This window comes from Halyomorpha halys, unplaced genomic scaffold, assembly GCF_000696795.3.
Source record: "Halyomorpha halys isolate HHAL.00 unplaced genomic scaffold, Hhal_1.1 Scaffold418.1, whole genome shotgun sequence".
Taxonomy (NCBI): Eukaryota; Metazoa; Arthropoda; class Insecta; order Hemiptera; family Pentatomidae; genus Halyomorpha; species Halyomorpha halys.
In genome coordinates this window covers 37,585-60,180 of record NW_027109309.1, presented here as the reverse complement: position 1 = coordinate 60,180, position 22,596 = coordinate 37,585, and the positions used below count along the sequence as shown (strand labels likewise).

Sequence of the window (22,596 nt, the reverse complement as noted above, 5' to 3'; positions counted from 1 at the left end):
CATTTTTTTATTAAAGAGGGGAAAGTAGATGGTGCAACGGGGGAGACGGTGCACGAGATAGCACTGGAACAGGAAAAAATATATATGTTTAGGAAAGACGGTATCCGCAAGCACTCCGGGAGCATATTAGTGAGGAGTTGGAGAATTTGAAGAGTCATGGAATCATTATCAATAGTACCTCGCCCTATAATAATCCTTTGTGGGTGGTTAAGAAGAAGCTCGGCCTGGGGTTCGGTTCGCGAGAAGAATTCCCAGAGAATGGGAAGAGGTGGAGCCGATAGAGGAAGAGTCAGGAATTGACCACAGGGTGGCAACCCTAACGGGCGCCATCACCCAAGCGGCCAATAATACCCTTCAGCGCAGCAGGGCGAGATCACGTCCGGTCTTATGGTAGACGCCGGCCCTAACGCAACTGAAGAGAGAGGGTAGCGCTGGACAAGGTTAAGCCAATACAAATGATGGCTGCCATCAAAGTTGGAGGGGCAACCACCCTGCAAGAAACGGCGATGATGTACACCGATTATACATACTCCAGGGACGATCCGTCCCAGGAGACTGCAGAGGAGAGTATGGTGAGATGCACCACGTCATACCGGCCAGGTACCGACCTATGCCCACCATAGGACAAATGGAACCTACGTCTTGCCATGGACAGACAGAGGATTGGGAGGGCTCCGGGACTTGACGCCTAGGACGCTGCAATCCTCTGGAACAGTGCCCCATATATCGAGGAGGAGCTATTGGAAATCTTCAATGAGTGCTTGGATAAGGGGTACTTTCCGATCAGGTGGAGGATTGCAGACTTGAGACAGCTCTACAAAGGGGGAGGCAAGGATATGGCTTATCGGCATATATTCCTCCTCCCTGTTATCAGCAAGGTCCTGGAGTATATGATAGTGCATAGCCTCAGACCAGTCCTCAGTGCTGCGAGTCACCCACGGCAATACAGCTCGACCCGTGGCAAGGGAACAACAGATGCGCTGCTGAGAGTGCATGAGGATGTAGAAGGGAGGGCGGAGAAATATGTCTTGATGATACTGTTCGACATATCCTCCGCCTTCGATAGTGTTTGGTGGCCGCGCGTACTTACCTGTACTACAACCTATACTCCCTCGTGAGTAGTTACCTTAGTAACAGGAGTGTGAAGATCAGAGGTAGCTATTCCGAGGTCGAGAGAAGGATCGGGAGAAGTTGGTGTTCGATGAGTTGTTGTGGGAACTAGAAGATACAGGGTTCCTTGCCACGGCCTACGTCGACGGACTGGCAGTCATCGTGGCCGAGAATAGCAGAGCCAGATTGAAGAACGGAGTGGAGAGATAGGCCAGTCTGGTTGGAGAGTGGTGCGTAAGGAGAAGGTTATGTATGGCCGCAGCTAAGACTCAGGCCATACTCCTAAAAGGCTCCACGGACAGGGCTCACCCTATCACTCTGGACATACAGGGAGAGAAGGTGGGGTTGGGTGAGGAGGTGACATACCTCGGAGTGAGGATGAGGAGAGGCTTCGACGCCACCCTTTACCTGGTATACCTGAGGGATAGAGTGACTCTGTCACTTAACGGGCTGAGTAGTATAGGGGGTGCTTTCTGGAGCCTCAGACACCCCGCTACGATGACTATTTACAAAGAAGTGGTATTGGGTATTCTGTGTAGAATTGAACCTGGGAGCAGAAGAAGAGACTGGCCACTACACAACGACTGGTTCTGCTGAGGGTCTCGAAGGCGTATAGGACAGTGTCGTATGAGGCGGTGCAGGTGCTGGCCGGAGCAATGCCCCTGGGCCTCATCCTCAAGGAGAATGCTACGAAGTATGATGTAAAGAGGCAGGAGCTGGGAGTGCTACCGGCGGGACTCCGGGAGAGGATTGGCGAGACCCCGAACCTTTGGAAGATGTTCCTGCGGGAAGAGTATATCGAGGAGTGGAATTATAAAATCCAATAGCCTTGCTAGTTGGTGAGAAGAACTGTACTGAAAATCAAATTTAAAATCCGGAATAATTTCGATGCACTAAAAAAAAAGAATAAATTTTTTTTTTTATAATTGATTCCTGTAATTTTCCAAAAATGGGTAATAAACTGATGGGTTTATTGCTGCAAATTAGTTTAGAGTTTCTACCAGATTTATTTATTACTAAGAGCTTGGCTTTCTTCTTCGTATCGGGTAAATATCCAGTACACAGGCAACTGTTAAAAATTGACGTTATGAAAACGATTGATTTCCTGGGTAACGCTATAATTGTTATGACTGGGATCAAACCATGTCCAGGACTTTCCTTTATTTTAAGCATTTCAAGAGGAAGACTTAGGTACTCGTCTATTTCGTCATTAACTAAATTTGGACTTCTTTCACGTTCTGTATTCACTTTCTAGAGAACGTTTTCTCAAAGAACAATTTACTAACAATTCAGCTTTTTCGGCGTCACTGTTGATGAATTCATCATTGATTACAAGATTTGGAATTTTCAGGTCTGTCCAATAGATGCCGCATATCCTTCCATCATGATTGGTCCTTTGGGTCTAAACCTTATATTAATCTTTGAAATTTAAAATAAAACATATCCACCCTGATCCTTTTTTGTTTCTAGTTTGAGGTGGTTCCATTTCTTTTTCTGAAAAGGGTTTCTAGTGCGCAACCACTGTCTCCTTTATGATATTACTTTCGGTGAAGCTAATATTAGTTTTAGTTTTTTAGTAATTAAAGCTATACCTCTGGAAGGAGTCGAACAATCTCTGCCACTAAGTAAGATTTTGTAACCTGGGATTATATAACAATAACATGTCTTCAAACATCAAATATTTATCGATTTACGATTTATCAGGTTTTGAGGTGGTCTACTTTTGGTGGCTTAATGTTTAAGCCTTCTGAGTCCCAATTAAATGGATTTAGTTCTATCGACTCAGGTTACACCAGTTCTGAGCTATTTAAGTAAATGTAAATTGTCACCAGTAAAACGCAAGGAATTTCACGTTTTGTAAAACAAAAGTGGCTGCCATTGGAGCTAGGAAAAAGGTAAACAATTAAAATTATTATTTTTGGATTCTGAAATAATTTAAAAATCCACAAGAAACATTTCATTATAAAATGATCAAGAATAAATTTCTTCTGAACCAAGTCAGAAGCAACGCGATCCAATCCATATATGGAGTTGCTTAGGTGATACCTCAACTACCTCTGATACAACCGCCTCCATACGCAACACATGTGAGATAACAGATCGTTTTTTGAAGATACGAGGAACAGAAATCGGCGAGAGGCTTTGCTGTTCTAACGAAAATCCGAAAATTGTGTTCACTCGAGGTTTTTAAGTCTTGTAAGGGATTCGTCAGATCTTAGCAGATTTATTTTGAGTACTCGTGGTGAAATAAAAAGTAATACTTAAAAAATATACAAATTTTTTAATAAATTCATGTTTTCGACTGATCAAACAAATATGTGTGAGTCAACCCTGGGGGTTCTAGAGGCCTCCTGGGGTCCACCTTACCTCACCTCTTTGCACTACCATTAGTCTAGTAATAGTACTTCTTTACAAAGTAATGCATTCTTCACCCTTCATCGGTTGTTGCGGTACAAATTTTAATTTTTTTAATGTACTATCTATATCATATGTGTTAAATAGATATTTTGTTTTGCTAAAGTTTCCCAATATCTTAAATAAAGCTCCTTCCACTTTTTGATCCACTTACCTTAAAAAAAATACAGATTGTAAAATATTTTTTTAAGTTGAATTTACTTTTGTGGCTTATGAGCGTTAAGTTCGCTGGAATTCGATATGATATCGTTAGTTACATTACTTTGAGCTAGTAAGCAAAGATCTGATCTGATTTATTTATTTTTTAAATTATTGAGCCCACAATAGCTTTAGCAACATTTTTTAAAGATCCTGTGTTGGTGATTATAAGAGAATTTTAGACTTTATTAAGATGCGAGGATTTGATATTGGACAGCGGCCGCTCTGCCAGTCTATAACAGTGCGTTAGGTTATATCGTTGTTGGTTAGCCATGGATGGAACAGGTAAGTGATTATTGGCTGTTTTCTTCTGCTTGAATAATATTTGTTAATAACTGTCCTCGCTATGTAATGGCGCATACAAATTATGAACCGATTTGAAAAGGTTCACTTCTTTTAATTTATAATATTAATCTGTTATTGAATAGTGTAGTGACCTATAACTGTGCAAGAACAACTCCTCTACTTTATATCATTTTAAGGTATCCTGAATGCTCACTGATGGTTCATTATTTGTAATTACCATTATAGAAACAACTATGACTTCTAATATATTTTTGAGAAAATGAGGTCCATCAACTGATATTCTGTAAGTATTTTCAATCTAATTTTGTATTAAAGGGTGATGTTATTTTTTGGCATAAAATAATGTCTATAAAAGAAGATGCTACAGATGAAACTGAACCTAATGGTACGTAATAAGTTTGTTCCAAAAACCAGTTTGACAGTCACCATACTGTCAGGAGCATGCACAGTTCTGTTTTGGCATTTCATGGAGGCCAGCACTATTTCTCTGACTTTTTAGCTGTCTGTTCCAAGGGAACGAATACCAAGCTTGGAACCATTTGCAAACTGTTAAAGCAGTACCTGCCCTTCTGAAGGGACTGGCAAACATTCCATTTTCCCCCCTCCCTATTTGAGGTGGGAGGAAAGACTCCCAAAATGTCAATGTTCTGAATTGTCAAAAGTTTTCAAGGAAGGTTATAGGCTATTGTCTCTTTCTGAAGAATAAGAAATAAATATATACTGATTCTATTTAATGATTTTTATTCATTAAAAACAAAAAAAAAAGTTATGAAGATTTCAGCAAAGTAGTTTAAAAAAAAAAAAAATTGGTTTTATGAAAATGGAAATCATTTTGTTTATAGTTGTCTGAAACCTTTAAATACTTTTTTCAAAGAAATTAAAATTAGAAAATGTTTACCTTGATTCTATTGGTGGATTTTTTTTTCTTTTGCTGACCATTGTTCATATAGTAATGAACAATTATATGAACAATGCTCAGCAACATTGTTCATATAATTGTTCATTTCTCCTCTACATTTTGTCCACTTCCAACGTTAGGACAACCATTGGAAAGATGAATGTCTAATCTTTTAACCTACATTAGAAAAATTTATATACTACCTTGCAAGGTCAAAATATTAATTTTAAATAAAGAAAAACATTTCAAACATTTTATTTTAAATCTCTCGTTCTGGTTTATTTAATTAGATCTGGTTTGTGCAGCCCTAAATCACTTTAAACACAATTTCGTGAAGATTAGTTGAGTCACAGTAAAGTTATTTCTATGTTTTTTTTTAATATACAGTAAAGCAAATATTGTGGGCCTAAATTGTTTATTTTTGGTTTTTATATTTTCTAAAAATTTTATTTAAGCATTTCTACATGTACTAAAAGCTAATATGATCTTTGTTCCACTCCTAAAAATTATTTACTGCGCTTTGGTAAATAGATTATCTCAAAGGAGATAAATGAACTAAATTGGTACAGTATTAACGATAATACAGGAAATTAAAGGAAAAAATCCCCGATTTCTCCAGTTGAAGAAAGGTTGTGCCCAAGTTTAACATTTTTTGCATGTATACTAAGAAAATATACAATTTTTTCACAGTTAATATATACCAATCTATTTTTCTTTTTTCATATTTGGGTATTATTTGTTTAGTGACTACATTCCCTAAAAAAGCAAAACAAAAAAAACCCATTGAATTTGGACTATTCTTAGATAAGATAAAGCCTATTTATCATTTACACATATTACTTGTAAAAAATATAGAATTTAGGCAGGTTTTCTTGTAATTTTGTTTATTTTTTTTATTATAACTTGAAAGCTGTACACCTTCGAAAGCTGAATGCCTGCTTTCTTAACCTACATCATCATTTAGACTTGATGCCCATACACGGGGCCAAATATTGCTTTCAAATAAAGAAAACTTTTCAGACATTTTATTTTATACGTCTGGTTCTAATTTGTTTAATTAGATCTGGATTATGTCCTTAGGTGCATTTTATAGAACCCTTCACCACTTTCAAGTGTCGTGTAGATCAATTGAGTAGTTACTAAATTTTTTTTTATCATATGATGTTATTTACCGCTATAAACTTAATAGGTATAATAATGAATTAGTTAAGACATTGTTCCAATGTATAAATAACTAAATATATTACTTTATATAAACTTTCAATTGCATAAATTAATCTATCTACATTGCTAAATCTAGCAATTGAGAAGCATTGCCAGATCTGCTAGGTACAAATAGTCTTCAAGAGCAGTATTATATAGAATACTAGTTCTAATAAAGGGTTCAATAACATATATTTTAACATACTTTATGTCATACAATGGTTTAAATTTTTGTTTTACTATTTTCTAACAGTGTTCAATAATATAATGACTCAATTTTATGTTATAATACATGCCACTTGGTCAGTTGTAGTAATTAATTAGGATGTACATTATACATGTTCAAGTTTTAGGAACAGAACACATAAATCTATACATTTGGTCAAACATAAAATATTGTAACTGAAATTTTTGGAATCACCGTCTTTATTTAAGGCTGATTTCATGAATTGTATAATATTTAAGAGAATAATGTTGCTATGAAGATACGGTAAGTGACTGTTGGTCGAAAGTAAGAAATTTTAATCTTCCAATACAATTCCTTACTTTCAACTGTAGTAGATTGTAGGGGGATAGTCTGGGTGGTGATCAGTAAAGGTACAGAATAGTAAAAGTTCTAATTTTTGCAGTTACCATGTTTTACTACCGTATGACTCATCTGTGCAGAATGTTGTAAATTACATCATATACCATATACCATCCATAGAACCATTTCCTTGGTCTAAATAAATATAAGCATTGCATTTTAAGGTATTAAGATTAAGAAAAATATTCATTGCTTTTACTGTCATGCAAAAAATTCTAACTTAAGAAGTAGCTTTTATGATCAGAGGGATTTGCAAATGTCCAAAAATGACTTGATGTAAAATGGTTTTGTTGAATACAAATGTTTCAGTATGAATAGAAAGAGTAAAATAAAAAAAGAGGAACACTCTTTGTATCTTAACCAGAATTCGATGAATTGTTTATACAAGTTGCTTTTTATGTTTATTGTTGAAATGTTCGCTTTCATTTAAACTTGTTAACATGCTCATAAAAGGTTACTAGTAAAAAGAATTTTCAGGTTCAAAATCTTTTTATATAATGGGTAATATATGCATATTTTTTCTAAATTACTAAAGGAAGACCCAAATATGAAAAGTAAAATTAATGTACAGGATTACGTGGAGGGTAATAAGCATTATCAGTTAATTAAAATGGAATATATTTAAATAATTTAATTCGTACACAGATAAAAAATATATATATACCTATAGATTGTAATAAAAAAAAAGGCAAATCTTTTTACTAGTAGTGCTTTGTAAGAACACAGTATTTTAGTAAATGAAAAACTCACAAATTACTGCATTTATCCTAAGTTAATCTCATTCTAATACCAAATATATTGGATTTTAAAACATTAAAATTGTTGTTCCAATTGTTTAATAATAAATTTAAACTAAAGAGGTAGTTTTTTTCTGAACACAATGATCATCAAATCTAAAAGATGAATAAGATAACGGTCAATGATAAAGGATAATCTAAGAAAGAGTAATCTCTAGTATTCGGAACCTAGCAGTCAAAGAATAGGGGAGAGGAGAGGAAGCATTCCGAGTGTCCACCAGATCCCAAACTGAGCAATACTCAATAATTCGCACTGTGCCGTTATGGAACTTGGTTACACTTTGGTGTTACCAGGTTCTCTGGACTGCCTCTTGGAACATACCTTATATATTGTCATTGGATTTCTGAAGTTTCTCAGTAAATTACCAAATATAGGTAGTGATGCATTTTCATGTAAACATTTTACTTTGTTTGTAATATATGTTTTTATGTTCGGTTGTGTTTAATCTTTCGTGGAAGTATCTTTTAATAGTGAGGAACCATCCAGTTCTGTAAAACTAATCACTGTAAATGAATTTGTTTAATTTTATAATATATTTATCAATATCTTGGTCCTGTCTTTGATGTATAAGTTGGTCCCTGCTGTAGTCAATAAGTTAGGCTCTGCTATAGTCAATTATTAAAAAAAAAATTTATATATTTTAGTTAATGGTTATTCAACCTTTACAAAATAGGGCTATTTAATTAAATATCTAATTATAAGTAAAGTTTACATAAACTTACTCTTTCAGGTGAAAGTAACATGAACGTACCTATTAAAGAACAAATGACAAACAGAACTGACCAATCAAATCTATCCACTAGTAAGTTTTCTTTCCTTTTTTTATTTTTGATGTTATATATTATCTACTAATTCTTGCAATTTTATGTTATTGCATATATGTGAAAAAGTATATATTGGTGAAACATCTAAAAAACTAGAAACTAGGATTAAGCAACACATCACCAATTGTAAAAACACTAAAAATATAAATTGCACAGCTTTGGCCTATCACAGCATAAAACTGAACCACGAATTCAACTTTGAAAACACAAAAATAATAGATATAGCACAAAATACAAAAAACAGGTTTCTGGAGGCTATACATATAAACAAAAAACATACAAAACACAGTAAACTATAAAACTGACACTAAACACTTAAACACACATTACGCAGATATTATAAATAGACTTAAAATAAAAACATAAAAATCAGATAAAATAAACAGGTTTATGTGAAAAATAAAAATTCACTAAGTTTATAATAAATAAAAAACAGGGAGGTAACCAAAACAGCACACTGGACATGAGATAAGGTCCAAAGAGATAGTATGAAATGTAGAATGATAGCTGTGCCACAGAGAAGTGAAGATGCAAAATTGGAGGACATGATTTCCCATATGAAATCATGAGGTGACTTTTATTGTATAAAATAAAATATATAAAGTAGAAGATTGGTGTTATATATTGTCAATAATTCACTAGATAATGTGAATTGATGGTTCAATAAGTGCAATAGAAGCATTTTATTCAACATTCATACTCTGAAGATCATCTTCAAATGAATCTCTGTTTCACATGTTAATTGCTCTGTCCTGATTTAGATTTTTATGGTTCCTCCAATTGAACCTTAAGTTTTCTTTACAAAAACTTAACTTTTGACTAAGATTCAAAACTGAACTTAGCTGCATCAATTAGGCACAACAACACAATAAATAAATTTTCTTTAATTTTATAATTAAATTAACGATCTCTTGGTGGCCCAACGAGGAAGGGTAAGTGGGGCTCTGCTATAGTCAATTTTTAAAAAAGAAAATTAAAATATATTTTAACTGATAGTATTCAACCTTAGGAAAATTGGACTATTTAATTAAGTATATAATCATAAAGAATGTTTATATAAACTTACTCTTTCAGGTAGAAGAAACTTGGACGTATCTAGTAAAGAAGAAATGACAATTGGAACTCTCCAATCAAATCTGTCTAATAGTAAGTTTTCTTTTATTTTGAATGTTATATATTATCAACTAATTCTTACAATTTTATGTTATTGATTTCTGAAGTTTCTTTTAATGGTATTTGATTAATTGTATATAATATGAGAAATGTGTTGTTTTTTTAATCATTCTTATTAGTTTTACTATAGTTACCAAAACTTTAAATGGTATCACTAAGACTAGTATAATGAATATTTATTCAAGATCAAATGTTTGTTAGTTTTCATATCCTATTTTTTTTTTGTTTATGTATTTGTTATTCTAGAAAAAACTTTTCTACTTTTTTATTTTTTATGAAACTTTAATTAATGCATATGGAATTATAATATAAAGGCAACATCATAAGTTGTCCATACTCAATTATTTATTAGTTTAATAAATATTGAATTTAGTTGCAGTCCCAACAATCGATATCAAAGAAGAAGAAAGAGTGGAGGTTTACTACGGTGAGTGAAATTTTAGATTAATACTGTATTATTGTAGATTTTCGACAAAAATTGGAAACTGGACTTAGCACCTATTAATTAGGCTAAGTACGTTAGGATGAGAGAGAGGCCATCTCGAGAAATGAATCTTTGAAACTTAACCTGAGCAATGCTTAAGTAATGTACTTATTGAATAAATTAAAGGATTATTTTCAAAATTATTATTTGATTAAGTAAAATAATTACCTGTATTTATTTCTTGAAGTTATTATTTGATATTTTAAACATTTATTAAAATATAGGAATTTGTTCCTGAAATGATATGTTTATGTTCATGTGTGTATGCAACAATGGATGACGCTCTGTTGCCTGTTGTTCTTTTTAGCAATATAAATTGGTTACTTTACTTATGTGATTAAGAAAACTAATAAATTATAATTACATATAATATTTTATAATTTAACTACTTATTGATTTTAAAAAGTGGCATCACAACATTATATTTTTTTAGGTGAAAAGTTTTACAGTAATAATTAACTGTACTCTTTTTCATTAACCTTTCTTTATTTCTCTTTTATGAGGTTTTGGTCATTCACATCATCTTCAGGCCTACTAAAATGGACTCACACACCATCGCACTAAATGGAATTTTACATACTTAATTCAGTTAGTAAATTTTATTTTTTACCTGTTTGTTATTTAGCAGTCTTCTAATCACAAAAAGGAAATAAATTATATGTACTAATTGAGTTATAAATATGTAGTTTAATTTAGTTCATTTTAGTTGGTCTGAAGATGGCATTAATATTTAAACCTTTAAAGAAAAATGAAGAAAGATAAGTGTAACACAATATGGCATGTTGATTATTAATTAAACTGTCATTTTCCTCCTTATTACAACCTTAAGATTTTCGTTTAAATTATTATTTCATCTGAATTCTTTTGTTTAAAGTATTATCATTTTTCGATAGGTGGTCATGTTCATGTTAAGCAGGAAGAAGAGCTACTTGTTCCAGATGATGGTGAGACTTATTCATGTTATTATAATCTTTGAGGAAGGGAGCTCGAGAATTATATTTTATATTTTTTGTTATTTATTATTTTCTGTGTGTTCTTTCTCCATTTTCACCTCTGATTTGAATGAAAAATGTACAATAGTAGATATCAAGCCAAGGTTGGTGGTCATTTTTGCCATATTGATGTACTTAGTTCCAACATGGCTGGACTAGTACAATTTAGGAATTAAACAAATACAACTCCCAGAGTATGTTCATTATCAATCTGGGCTGACAAACAAAAAATAATAAAAATAGGCCAACTATACATTACTATTGACACTATTTTTTAATTATTTTTTTCTTTCCGAAACCCAGGTCATCTTGATTTAACATAACTTCTCCCATCAATATATGACATTATATTTATTTTTTTAATAAATGTTAAACTTTCACTAAATGAGACAGATCAGACAAAAGGAAAGATGGATATTAACATTCCTGTAATGTTATCTCATACAAGCATACCATTTAGCTGAAAAGACATATAAAAGCTTGTAACTCAGTCAAAAATGTCATCATTGTGAATATTAATCAGTGCGAAAAGGTGATTTAAATTGTGTGAAAGTGAGAAGCCACATCATTGTCCTCATTCTGAATATAAATCAGTTAATCTTAGACATATAAATAATCACATAATGGCGTGTCATACTAGTGAGAAGCCTCATCAATGAAATGAAAAATAGTTTATTATTCTGAGACTAGGTCCCTTCAGAACAATTACAAAGATAATTTTAATTTCATAATAACATTTATTGGCCAACAAACAGTGTGGTCACACTTGATTATAACTTATATACAGAGAAGTAAAAAAATAAAGTAATTAAAAACTAACTAACTAAAAAAAAAAACAAAAAGGTAATTACAAAATATCTCTATATTATAATACTGGATTGGATTGTTGAAGTAAAAGGTAGTTATATAGAAGGGTTTTAAACGATGTTCATATTGTGAATATAAAAGGACTATACTTAGTAATTTAAAAACACATATTTGGACCCATAATACTGGGGAGAAGCCTCATCAATGTCCTCATTGTGAATATAAATCTGTTAAAGTATTACGATGTTCATATTGTGAATATAAAAGGACTATACTTAGTAATTTAAAAACACATATTTGGACCCATAATACTGGGGAGAAGCCTCATCAATGTCCTCATTGTGAATATAAATCATTTTATCTTCGTTATTTAAATCATCACATAATGGCCCGTCATACTGGTGAGATGCCTTATCAATGTTCTCATTGTAATAATAAATCAGTTAGAATAGGTAATTTAAAAAAACACAAAATAGCCCGTCATACTGATGGCAAGCCTCATCAATGTCCTCATTGTGAATATGGATCAGTTCACCTTGACAGTTTAAATATACACATAATCGCACGCCATACTGGTGAGAGGCCTCATCACTTTCCACATTGTGAATATAAATCAGTTAGAATAGGTGATTTAAAAAAACACATAATGGGCCATCATACTGATAAGAAGCCTCATCAATGTCATTGTGAATATAGATCATTTCATCTTGATAGTTTAAATAAACATATAATGGCCTGATATATTGGTGAGAAGCCTGATGAATGTCCTGTCCTCATTGTGAATATAAATCTGTTAAAGTATTAAATCAACACATAATTGTATATGTTTCTAACTTATTATAATTATATTTTTTTTTGTGAAAAGTTTCATGTGTATACTGTTGGTATTAAAGTTATTTAAGCCAGAGACTTGTTAATTTATGTTACCCTATCTTTAAATTCATTGTAAACCCTCTTCTATTTTCAAATTATATATATTTATGCCTAATATATTAAGATTTCAATATTTTTAATTGAAAGCACAAATTAGAAAAATCCGAAATCTTTTTTTTTTTTAGTAATTTTTATTTTGTAATAATACATTCTGTCATATTTATAGGCAGTGATAATAAGGATCATAGAGTTCATTCACACCATATTTACAACTATATGAATTAAAGGATAAAAAATAGTAAATAGAAGAAAAATTAAATTTAAAAAATAAATAAACAAAATTAAAGTTAAAGTAAAACAACCTGTTTTCCACAATCATTCCTATTTACATTCAGCCTGGGGGACTCTTAATCGTGCTCTCCCTCCCACTTATGGGGAAAGAGCGAAATTGTGGAGATTCCAGTGTTTTTCTCTCTACTGTGTCACTGTTATTAAAAGCCAGTGGAGGATGAGTGAGGGTGCTAGCCTCAGATGCTCAGAATTCGGCCATTGCCTGGACTCTGATATAATTATTTATATTTGGATTGCTGGGTAGGGATTGTGCTAGAGAATTAGAATGACAAGTGAGTTTCTTATGGAATATGGTGAATTATAATTTGGATTAAATAAGGTCATATACAAATAGAATATTAAAGTCATGATGTAGGTAGAATATTGCTGGTTACACAGTAAGGAGCATTGAAGATCATTCGAAGGTATTAAGACTGAAGGGATTGAACCCATTTGATACAAGAGTTTTTAGCTGTCCCCACATTTCTAGTCCATAGGTTTTATTGTTTTATTTTTTTTTAATTTTTTGTCCACTGAACGCTGTGATTTTCTACTTAGCAGTTCACATAATTGTCTAAATTGCCGGCTAAATTCTTTTCTTTTAAGTATGTGGATTTTATATTAGTCCATACTAGTCTTCAGTCTAGGAAAAAGCTAAAATACCAGAGTGTGAAGGTAACAACGTGTTTGCATTTCGACTCGTTTAGTTGAATGCACCAATTGTTACACCAGTAACACCCAGATAAGGGAGAGGTGCTTTTGTAGGTTTGGGGATGCTGTATCAGGATCTGAGTTTAATGAAAGGATGGCGGTATCATCGGTGAATGGTGCCAGGAAGGTTTCGGGGTGAAAAAGAATACTTACAATAAAGATAATATAGAGGATAGGACCCAAAACGCTTCTTTGTATAACACTGGCCTCAATAGGACCACCCCAAATTAGAAAGGAGCGAGCTTAAAGGTGAATGGACTTTGAGCTTGAAGAGCAATCCAGCTTGCCATACTCGGTCCAAGGTCAGTGCAGTGTCCAGAAAAGCACCGAAACAGTACTATTTGCACTCCGGGACTGCAGAAATTTTCAACAGCACGTACTTGCTGAACAGTAGAATGTTGCGAACGAAATCCAAACTGATGGGAAGGAAGATTCTACTATATGTAGTATTCTTTTAAGAAGGATCTCAAAGATTTTTGTAAGAATAGACTTAGTCTGATTATTCTCTAAGATGTTATGCTGTTGTGAAGTTTGTCAGATTTTGGGAAAACGATGATAATAGAATGGTTTCGTTAGAGAGGAAAGTGAGTAGTCTATAGGATACAGTTCCAGAGGTATGTGAGGAATAAGACTGCTTTAGGTGTAAGTTGGCGTAGTATCTGAGGAGTAAGAACGTCGTATCTTGGATATTTATGAGGATTTATGTTTTCGAAAAGGTGTTTGACCACAGAGGGATTGACTGATACAGGAGATGAGGAAATCAGGACTAATGACATAGTAATTCTACTGTTTTTGGTGGGTTGAATGGGATTTCGGGTGAGGAGTGGATGTTCCGGAAAGGTTTTTGGCGAATTCTTCTGCTTTATCTTCGTCAGACGCTGTCTTGGAGCCATCGTCTCGCCGTAGTGGATGGGAATTCAAAACTAATTTAGCGAGTTGTCACTATTAGAAAGGTTGGGGGAGTAGAAATTAAATGACTGGAAACGGAAGGTGGCTAATTCTCACTTTCATCGCTTACAGTAGTAATTATAGAAGCGGCGGCCGGCTGGGTGTCTTGTATGTTGTCATAGTGATCTGGCGTGGCCTTTGATATGGATTAGGTCTATGAGGTGTTTTGGTAAATGATTTTTGAAAGGAGTGATGGGGAGAGGTGGTTGTCCATGGTCTGGTGGTTCTACTGTGATGATAAAGGAATATACAGCGTCATCAAGGTCTCATTGGGTTTTAAGGGTTACTCTGAGTTTAATGTTATCGGTTATGATTTGGCGAAAGTTTCCAATTGACTGGACCTCTGATGAATGATGACGGGGATGGTTCAGGAACAGGATCTAGTTAAAGATTTAAGATTAATGGATTATGGTAAGAGGAAAGTACATCAAGGCATGTACTGGAATATTTGAGGGGACCTGGCTTCTTGAGGATAAAGAAGGTCATATTTACGGCGTGTCCTGAAATTGTGGAGGTGGTTCAAAATCCTAACATCTAAGTTTAGGACACATGAGCGTTGGTAATTCTTGAGAGTTGTCTGTTTTATCTAGGATGTCCAGATGTCTCTTTTCATTTCGAGGATGTCTATATTCTTGATTTTAGTGTTTTATAAGTTTGACTCCCCTTATAATTAGCCGGGAGTCCCTCTTGATGTTATAGTGCACATACTGTAGGTATTTCTCTGGTTTTCTTGCAATCCTCAGATCTATGGTTGTTACCATACTGTCAAACCTGGGTATGTGGTGTCAATAGTATTTGGTATTTTTATAAGCCTGACAATTGTGGCATTGCTCTATTTCCCTTCCCATGTATGGTTTTTCGACCTAACTGGCGAACTTTAAATCCCAAAGCACTTAGCTCTTGTATAATATCCACTGGTGTTGATGAACGCAGTTGCCTTGTCACAATTCTGAGTACTCTCTCCTGGCGCAGTTGTTAGAGTAATAATCTACCTGATAGATATTTAATATTTTTTCATTTCGTTTCAACAACGGTGGTTAGTAATTTTATACTACAATATTTAATTTTATTACATATATAGTTGTGAGAGATTATTTATATTCTTTGTAAATGTTGACTGAGGCTTGGCTTCTATAGGGGTAGGTCCCGTTTCTGTATTTGATAACAAATGATAAGGGTTAGCAATGGAAAAAGGCGACTCTGCCACATCTTATGTTGAAGGGCCGGGTTAGGGTTCGGTTACTGATCCTTCTGCAGTGGATGGTGGGGTATTCTTCTAAGCACTTCTGGTCTTTAGTGTGCCTCAAAGCTTTCTGGTGTGTTGCTTTTTCTCGACATTACTATGTGGAAACATCCCATATCAAGAGGTAAAATATAATTAATGTTTGGTTGAAAAAAGTTTCTAAAAGTACGTATATGTATGTATATAAGTTACGATGGGTCTAGTGAAAATAGCAAAAAAAAAAAGGAAAACTGGGAGAGAAATAACACACTCAAAGTCTCAGTATATACTGCTTTATTCCTAGTATTAATTCTACATTTATAGTTTCAGGCTATGTTTACTTATGTGGGTAGGAATTAAGGTCATTATTAGGTGTCATCCTACCTTAACTTATAAATATACGCGTGATTTCAGATAACAGAACTTCACAGGTCCTTCGATAACAGCTAGGAAGCTTCTACTTAAAGAGGATTAAGAGGCTCTAGACCACCTTACCTCTACTTCGAGACTATTTACACTGTACTGTTTTATAAACAAGTGATAACTCACAGTATTCACTTATTCGAGCTAAGGTGTTAGTTCAAAGTTGTTTGCACATAACTACTATTGGTTTTCTGTTAAAACAGTCACTTCTTAAGAGACGATCGACATACGTTCCATCATAGGCTGGCGTATGCGCAGTGTCCATTCTGAAAACTATTGATATTTCGGTTGAAGAATTACACTTCTATTGCAATATTCAATAACTAGCTGTTTCTGCACTATGGTGTTACGATATTCAAGAACTAGCTAATTGTTTCTGCACTTTGTCCTTACCATAGTATTTCAATATTTTGCGCCGGTTAAAATCGTGGGCAATAATTTGCTGTTATCAATAATGGGGCTGTTGTATGTTCAAAGCCCTATGTCGAAAGATAATGATCTGGGATTTTCTGTACCCCATGAGTAATTTATATACTATAACTTTGTATAATTTTTTAATATATGAGTATTACAAAAATTATTGTATGAAATATTTCTGTAGCAAAAATATATATGGATTAGAGATTTTGTTATGAATTAATTTTTTCATATATGTTTCCAAAAATATATCCAAATCGAATTTATTTGGCTGGAGTAAAGTTATTTTTACTTTCTAACTCTCAAGAAATCAGTTCTCAGATTTCATGGACATTTTTGTTTTAAAAATAAAAGAATTTGTTTAAGAACAGTGTGTGGTAGACTAGATATTGCTTATTTTAGGAAAAAGTCTACAGGAATTCCTTTACTCGAATCGGAACGATTCGATTTGGTCATATATTTTTTTAAATACATGAAGAAAATTTGTTATTTATTTTGAATAATAATATTTAAAGTGTTATTAGGATGTATTCTGTCACCAATATAACTATGTATTCTTATGAGGTTTTGGTTATTCCAATATACGAACAGTCAGCCCTGGTACGATGTAAGAGAGAATGGGACGGCAAATCGTACTATCTACTTGTTAAAACATTATCTTGCAACAACTTCTGTTGTTCAGTGATTTTTGCAAGTAGTATGGTTTCCATCCAACTGGTAAAATGGTCTATCGCAGTGAGAATGTGAGTGTTACCATTTGAAGGAGCTAGATCGATGTGTACTGCAGAGACCCTCTCATCCGGTGGTTGAACTGTCCCTAACGGTGATTTTGTTACTTTTGGTTTTTTGGAAAGTGAGACTTGATTTTGCACAGTTACCAACGTCTTGGTTAAGACGAGTACGAACTTGTTTAACAATAGGTTTTACTCGTACATCTGGATGAGATGAAAGATTCTGTATATATGTCACATTACAAGCTGTTTTCACTTGTTAGTTAATAAGATTTGATTTCTAACAAGTTTTTATCATTGTTTAGTACAAAGGATGAAGGATGACTGGATTAGGCCTCTGGTACTTTAACCATATCGATGCTGCTGATAGACTGAATCCTTGAAAGCATTTCAACAACCATGTTCAGTTAACCACTAATAAGTCTAATATCGGTAGAATATTCTGAAATATATTGTAAGCAAGCAGAGTAAATGAATGGTTGATGGTCTGTGTATATGACAAATTCCTTCCTGCAAGGGTGTGCACTAAGTGCTTTGCAGACTCACAAATAGTAAAAAATTCTGCCATGAGTACTATTGTTTCACAGGTTCCAGCATCTACACCTCCAATGGCGTAGTCCCTGTTATCAACGACGAGGATCAAAGATGGGGAGAGAGAGCAGTGTTGCATAGAGAAATACTTCCTGGAGTTCTTTTTTGCGAACCCCTTTTTCTTTTTTTATGAAGAACAGATGGAGTTTTAGAGGCTTCATGTAAATATCTTCAGCAACATTATGAGATTGCGAAACAGTACTGACAGAATCATAGACTGTAATGTTACCGTTGATTCCCAATTTTATATACCCGTTAATCAGTAATTTGTTCATCAAATCTACTAAAGGGTGAAATGATGTAAAAAATCATCTCCTAATATGACCCTTCATCTTAGCGGCAATAAATAGCAATCTGAAAGTCTTATGTTAATATTTAAAACATGTACACCATGTTAAAGTGTTATGTAAAAATTCATTTAATTATTGTATACATGTTGCTCTGTAGCAAACCGTGAATATATATCGATTGTATCAAAAACCGCTATGTAACAGCAAGTGGAAGGTTGCCAAGCGTTGTTTTGTACTTGTGTTGTTAGTTCTCGGCAGAGTAAAAACGTTTTGTGTTACCTAATCGTAACTAATAAATCAGTAAGAAAAGTAAAAACATTTTATTTATGTCCACCACCCTCGCGTTCAACACACCAAGAATAGGAATCTGTACTATTAGCTACAAATGATGAGAAATAAATTTTATTATGCGGATGAGAAGATATAATAGCCACATTAGCTCCACTGTCTATTAATTTCATACCTGTGTTTATATCGATCAGAAATAAAGGGCTTTGGTTGGATGGCTATCAGTAGAACGAACCGCTTCTTCTGCAGCAGGTTCTCGGTTCCATTCGCAAGACTGTTGGCACTCATTGGGTAAACATGTTTTCTCAAAACAGAAATGGTAAAAAATACATTTTCCATTTGCATCAAACTAACAATAGCTACATTTAGCTAGATTTATTGTGGTCGTCTGCTTCTATAGGATCGTAAAGAAGATATAATTGTCTCCATAGATCATATATTTTGGTAACAAGTTGTTAAATCAATCATCCATGCTACTATTTGAATCAGTTTCAGGATAAGTAATATCATCGGGTGTGGGAAATACGTCACGCCAAGTATTTCTCCATTAGAGCAGGTTATTCATCTGAAACGAGAGTGATGCTTTTAATTGATTATGGAAGTTCATCAAGCCATAACGTACGTAAAACTTTATAGATGTTAGGAAGATTTTTCTATCTATAGTTGCCCTGGTTTTTATATACCCAGATCAAGACCTTTAGCTCACCATTTCATTTGTCAGTATTAAGTTTTTTTATAGAGGCTTTAAAGTCATTTTTTTTAATTTTTGCACCACGAACGTCAAAGTTTCGGTCTAATTGTGAAACGAAGTAATCAAATTAAGTACCTTCGTTTCTGATCCCACTCAATTTTAACTAAGCCTCTACCTGTCTAAACCAACCTTTACCTTTACATCCAGATTGATGATATTTAAACAGAAACTTTACCTAGTTTCTGAGGTTCTGCTTCTGAACGCGCAACTGGCATTAAAAACTAAATACTAATAAACAACTGTCACTAATACATTGTATATATTTTGAACATATTTACAATCTTAGAAAACGGTATAAGTTCCTAAGGATCGTGTGTTGGAGATTGTAAGAGAATTTTAGACTTTATTAAGATGCGAGGATTTGATATTGGCCAGCGGCCGCTCTGCCAGTCTATAACAGTGCGTTAGGTTATATCGTTGTTGGTTAGCCATGGATGGGACTGGTAAGTGATCATTAGTTGTTTTCTTTGGCTTGAATAATATTTTTTAATAACTGTCCTCGCTTTGTAATCGGGTACACAAATCATGGACCGATTTGAAAAGGTTCACTTCCTTTAATTTATAATATTAATCTGTTATTGAATAGTGCAGTGGCCTATAACTGTGGTAAAACAACTCCTCTATTTTATATTATTTTAATGTCCCCTGAATGGTTCTTGATGGTTTATTGTTTGTAACTACCATCATTGATACAACTATGACTTCCAGCCTATTTATTGTCCACCAATTAGGTCCGTGAACCAATATTCTGTAAGCCTTTTTCCACTAATTTTGCTTTTAGGTTTAAAAATGGTGCTGTTTCCTTTTAAGATAAAATAATGTCTACTATTTAATCGAGACTTGAAACAGCTTTTTATTTTAGCTTAAGGTAAATAGGCCATAGGGGATGCTTTCCGAGGCCTCAGGTATCCCGTGGTGATCGCCGGAGCAATGCCCCTGAACCTCATCCTCAATGGGATGCTGGAAAATGGGAGGAGAATGTTGCGAAATATTATGTGAAAAGGCAGGGGCTGGGAGTGCTATCGGAGGGACGTCGGAGTGGATTCGAAAGACCCCAAACCTGTGGAAGAGGTTCCTTCTGGGGGGAATCCATTAAGGAGTGGAATGGATGGGGGCGGGCTAGTCAAAAGGATGCCACCTTGAGGATATTCTTCCTCATCGTCCACTCAAGATTAGGAGCAGGATGAGTCATCCCTGATTATTGAGTCTCGCAGATCTTGACAGGACACGGGGGATTCCGGGGATATCTCGGAGCACATGGTATTGAATTACACCGCCATGAAAGGACACTGTGCCAGGTTGTCAAAGAAAACCTGGATCTTCGCCTTCGTCGAGTCAGTCTTTCCCGGTGTGATGGAGGAGGAGAACTACCTGTTCTTCAGGGAGTTCACCTACAGGTGGAAGGAGGTGGTGAGCCCAACGCATTTTACATTCAGGACGGATGCGGACCAGGAGGCCTGGACCTACCGGACGCATGCTGCTGGATAGGGGACTTACATTGCTGGGTAGGAGAATGTTGTTCTTTAACCATTGCGAAATTGAGTTGTGTAATTTATAAAAAAAAAAAAAGAGTGAAAGTTTAGATTAGTATCATATTATTGTAATTTTTTGTCAAAATTTCAGTCTCCCGCTGGTATACCGAGTTGAAGTGGTTCTATCCAACCTCCCGAAGGCAATACCTTCTTGGTTTTGTTGAAGGCAAAACCTACCTATATCTTTGATCTCCTTAATCTTCATTCATCCATCCACTCATTGAACATCAGATCTCAACCGATTAATTTATATTTGCCCTCCTATAGAGCCGCCATCTTTAGCAAAGCCTTCGTCATACGTGCAACCTCCCTCTGGAATTCTCTTCCAGTCTCCATTCGCCAATCCTCATCCATTCTTTCCTCTTTAATTTTTTCTCTCGCCCTCGTAGTAATTACCCCTGATCCTGACACTCCTGTTATTGAGTAACTACCTACGAGGGAGTATAGATTACTAGGGGTGTCGAGCTCTTTCAACCGCTGGAGTACACGGGGCCACCAAACGCTGCCGAAGGCGGAAGAGATGTCAAACATTATCAATAAGATATATTTCTCCGCCTTCTCCTCCACGTCCCTACGCACTCTCAGCAGCGCATCCGTAGTTTCCTTGCCACGGGTCGAGCGGAACTGCTGTGGATGACTTGCAGCACCTAGAATTGGTCTAAGGCTGTGGACGATCATGTGCTCCAGGACCTACTACTGAGAGGAGGCATATTGATCGAGAGGATTTAGGCGTTTCCTTATCCTTACCACCTCCCTTGTATGGCAATCTCAAGTCTGCGATCCTCCAGGCAACGCACTCCGTTTCGGTATACCCTATAATTAGTCAGTCTTTACTCACATGTCCTTCTTTTAAGCAAGAAAAACCTTTTTGTCTTGTTAGGAGGAGTTCTCCAATTTATTTTTATACAAGTGTCCCCATTTTTCCATTTTTATCTAATCGTTAATCATGAATTTTTTAAATATTTTGTGTTAATGTATTGTTTATTATTGCTACCAAGTATAACTACTTTTTTTTGTTCAAATAAACAATTAAAAGTAGTTTAGAGTAAGATTTTTAATCTATCATTTAAGCGCTGTCCTACTATTTCAATGAGGTTAAGACTTTGCTGATATTAAATACCATTAAATCGTACATCGAAATGCTGTGTTTTATCTTAATCGTGTGAGCTGCTTTTTAGAAAATTATTCTATAAAGTGGGACTTCCAGTTGGTCGAAAATAAAAATAAGATTGAAAACCAGTTATTTAAATAAAAACCTTATATACAAAGGTTTCATATTACCTTTTTCCTAAATCTGAAAAAACAAAATACTGTTTATTCCAAATTTTTACTCTCTCTTAAAAAAAAAATTTCTAAATAACAAAGCAACTGAAACCTGATTTTTTTTTTCAATAACCACTAATTTAAAGCAGTTAAAACTGTCCGCTTGAGCTTGAATAACCAATAACTGGGTATTTAATAACCTTATCATTAATTCGTTAAAATACTTTAAATGTATCTTCTTACTTAATCCACCTTTGTAATTTAAGAACATTTATTCCTTGTGGGACCAGTAAGAAGCCACGTTAATGTTCATATTGTAAATATAAAACATATTTGGTTGTTAAAGAAGTATAATAATTTCTTATTCAGTCAATAAACCTCATTGATGTACTCTGTGAATATAAAACTATTCATATAGATGTATTAATATAT

At 34.3% G+C, this 22,596-nt stretch overlaps 1 protein-coding gene across 4 annotated transcripts in view; it reads left to right on the top strand.

Moving 5' to 3' along the window:
• The window catches only part of LOC106682485 (zinc finger autosomal protein), a 44,797-nt gene that overhangs the window by 20,445 nt on the left and 1,756 nt on the right, over nucleotides 1–22,596 (top strand). For 2 of the 4 annotated variants that reach the window (XR_010843449.1, XM_067047492.1), the window contains exons 1-5: nucleotides 3,829–4,008; nucleotides 8,245–8,316; nucleotides 9,413–9,484; nucleotides 9,885–9,938; nucleotides 10,889–10,939. Coding sequence is in view for 1 of the 4 variants with exons in the window: in XM_067047492.1 (XP_066903593.1) it covers nucleotides 3,996–4,008; nucleotides 8,245–8,316; nucleotides 9,413–9,484; nucleotides 9,885–9,938; nucleotides 10,889–10,939 (262 nt within the window). In the remaining 3 variants the exon portion in view is untranslated. Of the gene's footprint in view, nucleotides 1–3,828; nucleotides 4,009–4,215; nucleotides 4,313–8,244; nucleotides 8,317–9,412; nucleotides 9,485–9,884; nucleotides 9,939–10,888; nucleotides 10,940–22,596 lie in introns of those variants that run through there. The other 2 variants (XR_010843451.1, XR_010843450.1) reach the window with 2 other exon arrangements.